At 32.0% G+C, this 3,296-nt stretch overlaps 1 protein-coding gene across 2 annotated transcripts in view; it reads right to left on the bottom strand.

Annotated features, from left to right (window-relative positions):
• Window positions 1-1,287: 1,287 nt before the first annotated feature.
• The window catches only part of LOC106462574 (ephrin type-A receptor 7-like), an 83,531-nt gene continuing 81,522 nt past the window's right edge, over window positions 1,288-3,296 (bottom strand). For both annotated transcript variants that reach the window (XM_013922508.1, XM_022389868.1), the window contains exon 5: window positions 1,288-1,758. In XM_013922508.1, coding sequence (XP_013777962.1) covers window positions 1,310-1,758 — 449 coding nt within the window. In that variant the 3' untranslated portion in view covers window positions 1,288-1,309. The remainder of the gene's footprint in view (window positions 1,759-3,296) is intronic.

The following is a 3,296-nucleotide window of genomic DNA, read 5'->3' as shown; positions in this document are numbered from 1 at the left end:
ATCTATATAAGTAGTAACGTTTTTCCTATGTTTGTATTTCATCCTGTTTTAAGTCCTAGGTATTGTAAATATATTCTGAAACATAAACATCACAATATAATGAGAAGGGGCAGCTCGAAGTTATATGGAATAGGATTGTTAATATACAGTCAGATTTAAAGTATAGAGCTGGCTGTTGATTAAATTATAGGCCTAAAAAGTTTCTATTATCGCCCATACGACTGTAGTTATCCCACTTATTTTCCTCTTAATAGACACATATACATTATTAAACCTTACCTTTGAAAGAAGTGAGGTTTGATAAAATATATTTGTGTGTGGATCTCTATATTTAACCGCCTGATGATTTATGTGATGGCTGTAGTCAGGGGTGGAATGAATGAAGATAATTTGCTTTGTTTACTCGTCAAAATGCTCAGCCTCGTTCTCGCGATGACCTTGACACGCCATATAAGGAAAAATGTGTCTTTGTGTATATATAGGCGCCTAAAAGTCAACGAAACATTGATTTCAAATTAGTTAGTAAACTTATTTATATCTTGCAAGAGTTTAATCTTGTTTGTTAGTCAAACAGTAGTGTCTGCCAATTGATTATTTTATACTTAGATGATATTAGGATCGGTGGTATGAGAATTCTCCTCCTATATTTCTATCACTATCAAGAATTTAGCTGCAAGCACCTCTATTCTTACAAAGAAAGCTGGTATATTTTTTTATGTCTAAGCTACCTGATTTGTTCGATAACAATAATCCACTTGCTTTTAAATACATTTTCTAGAAAACAGTAACCTATTTTTTGACATAAGATAGAAAAAAGCTTTGAAAACATCCTGTGTTTTCCTTTTATTATCAACGTTAGAATTTTCTCAAAGATAATATTTTCATTACCTAGAATAATCTTAAAAACGCTTTTCTACATCTTGGGAAGTTACACCACTGTGTAAATTCTGCCCTCTGCTATTAAACTAATATTTGCTTTCGATTCTCCAGTGTTTCTTAGCCCAGTTAAAAGATAAATGTACGTTTGGACCGAAACGTTGCGTATGGTGGTTCATTACTGGTGTTATCACTGGCAGTTTCGCACTCATTATTATAAGTTTGTTTGATTTTCCATCACAAAGAAATATATATTAGGTTCAAAATACTGATATTTTGCTATTTATTCTCCTTTAGTTAAAGAATATTACGAGAATTAGTGGTATTTACTTGTAACAAAAATTAGTATTTTGTTATGGAAATTTGTTTTTGTTGTTGGGTTTGTATTACAGAGTTAACAATGACCGCTCATTGTATGTTAATTGTTTAATTACTAGAGGTCGATGTTCTTACGCTGATAACCAATCTGAACCACTAAAGATTTTATATCTTCGGCACTCTTCACTTTTCGCGGTACTCCAGGTTCCATAAACATCATTGTTTGATCAACAAAAACTGAATTTTGCCGAAGACAACCAGAGGTCGAACCCATAAGGATTGAATTCTGTCGAGACTGTCCGCCAAGAGCTATGCGACTTCCCCTTGTCAAGTCTCTCTCGAGAATAGGGTCCGCTAAACTAACTCGAGTTGACTTGTACAAAGGGCTTCGGTAATCCGGTTGGTATGGCTCCAACATTCGAATTTTTCCCCATTTGTTGAAGAAAACTAGAATAACTGCTACCCATACGACCAGAACCAGGACAACAATAACAATCTCCTCTTCACGAACCTCTGGTGTCCCTTCTCTTCTTTGAGTCCTTCTCTTTTCTTTCGAAGTGTCCCCTATAAAAAATAATGTGTAAAAACGCTATGTAAAATTAAACTGTCCCATTTTACACTTAATAACGTGAACATTTAGTACAATCAACTAAATTATATATTTTAAATCATTGTTTATTCAATTCAATTTTTACTTTATTTAAGCTTTATGTATATTATTAAGTAGCTTATCCCTCGCCTGTTTCCAAATTACCTATTTTAGACAATTTTTAATTTTGTTCTTCACTCAGAAACAAACAAATGTTGTTTTTTTATTCGTCGCTAATTTTGTTTTAACAACTAAGATGTTAAGAACATTTTTCATTTCCTTATGTTTTTTCTGTCGTCTGAATACAGTAGATTTCGAGTACAACGCTAAAAAGTTTCAGAGCACAGAGAAAAATCAGAAATTAAATTGCGACGGTATCGCTGCGCAAGTTATCTCTAATCCTTTTATTGCAAGAGACTATCTGTTGGTTATTACAAATATTATAAACATCAACTCTTTAACAAAATATTATGTTTGGAAACAGCCTACGGTGGTAATATGCCATAATGTATTCGAACATTATAATAGATATGATAAATTTTTAGGAGTAAATTACAATTCTTGGTGTAATTATTGCCTATTCAGGAACTACTGAGAGTCACCCATATTTCACACTTACATGACCTGTGAAGTATAAAACCAGTACCAGCAATTAAAGACATAACAAACACCATATATATTATCTTGTCAGGTTACTCTTCATATGATAAATAATATTGTTACAAAATTATTAGAAATTGTTAATTTAAAAAGGGGAAATAGAAATATTCAAAACATATAGAAACAAGGTAGGTGATTAAATTGAAAATGCAATCGCAAAAAAAAACAACAACAAAAAGAAACAAACTTAAAGTTTGAGACATAATGTTGAGATTATTTCTTCAAGCTACAAATTTAAACTCTCCTAAGTATATTAGCTTTTAGACATAGAGTCAAAATATGGATTTGTAGTTTGAAGAAATAATGTGAACACTATGTTTCAAACCTTAAGCCTGTTTGTTTACTTTTTTTGCGATTACGTTTTCACATTAGGCTATCTATCTTGTTTCTGTAGTTTTTATGCCCATAATGGACATAAATCTGTATAATAGAAATACTGTTCTATTTGAAACAGTTTAGTTCAATGAAATACGTAGTTAGTGTATGATGTTCTCTCGGTAATCAATGACAATCTTTGGATTGGCTTCATGCAGATTGGATGGCTGTTGCTTCTGATATCATCGCCACAATGTTATCATTGATAACGGTACTACATGTATGATCACTATGATGCATGGTGATCAACATATCACGTATTATGTGTATGCTTGTAAAATATAGCTACTATGTTTATACCTTGTAGCTATATGGGGAGTCTGTAAACACTGGATTGGAAGGACTAATGAACTATACTAGAATGGGGCATGGACTGGATTTTGTAACCATGAATTTTATACATGCGCGCACATACAATGCATGTTGGCTAGTATTTATATCTGTATATATATATATATATATATATATATATATACAG

This window comes from Limulus polyphemus, unplaced genomic scaffold (genome assembly GCF_000517525.1).
Source record: "Limulus polyphemus unplaced genomic scaffold, Limulus_polyphemus-2.1.2 Scaffold1199, whole genome shotgun sequence".
Classification (NCBI taxonomy): domain Eukaryota; kingdom Metazoa; phylum Arthropoda; class Merostomata; order Xiphosura; family Limulidae; genus Limulus; species Limulus polyphemus.
The sequence above is the reverse complement of the archived record's forward strand: the minus strand, read 5'-3'. Positions and strand labels throughout refer to the sequence as shown.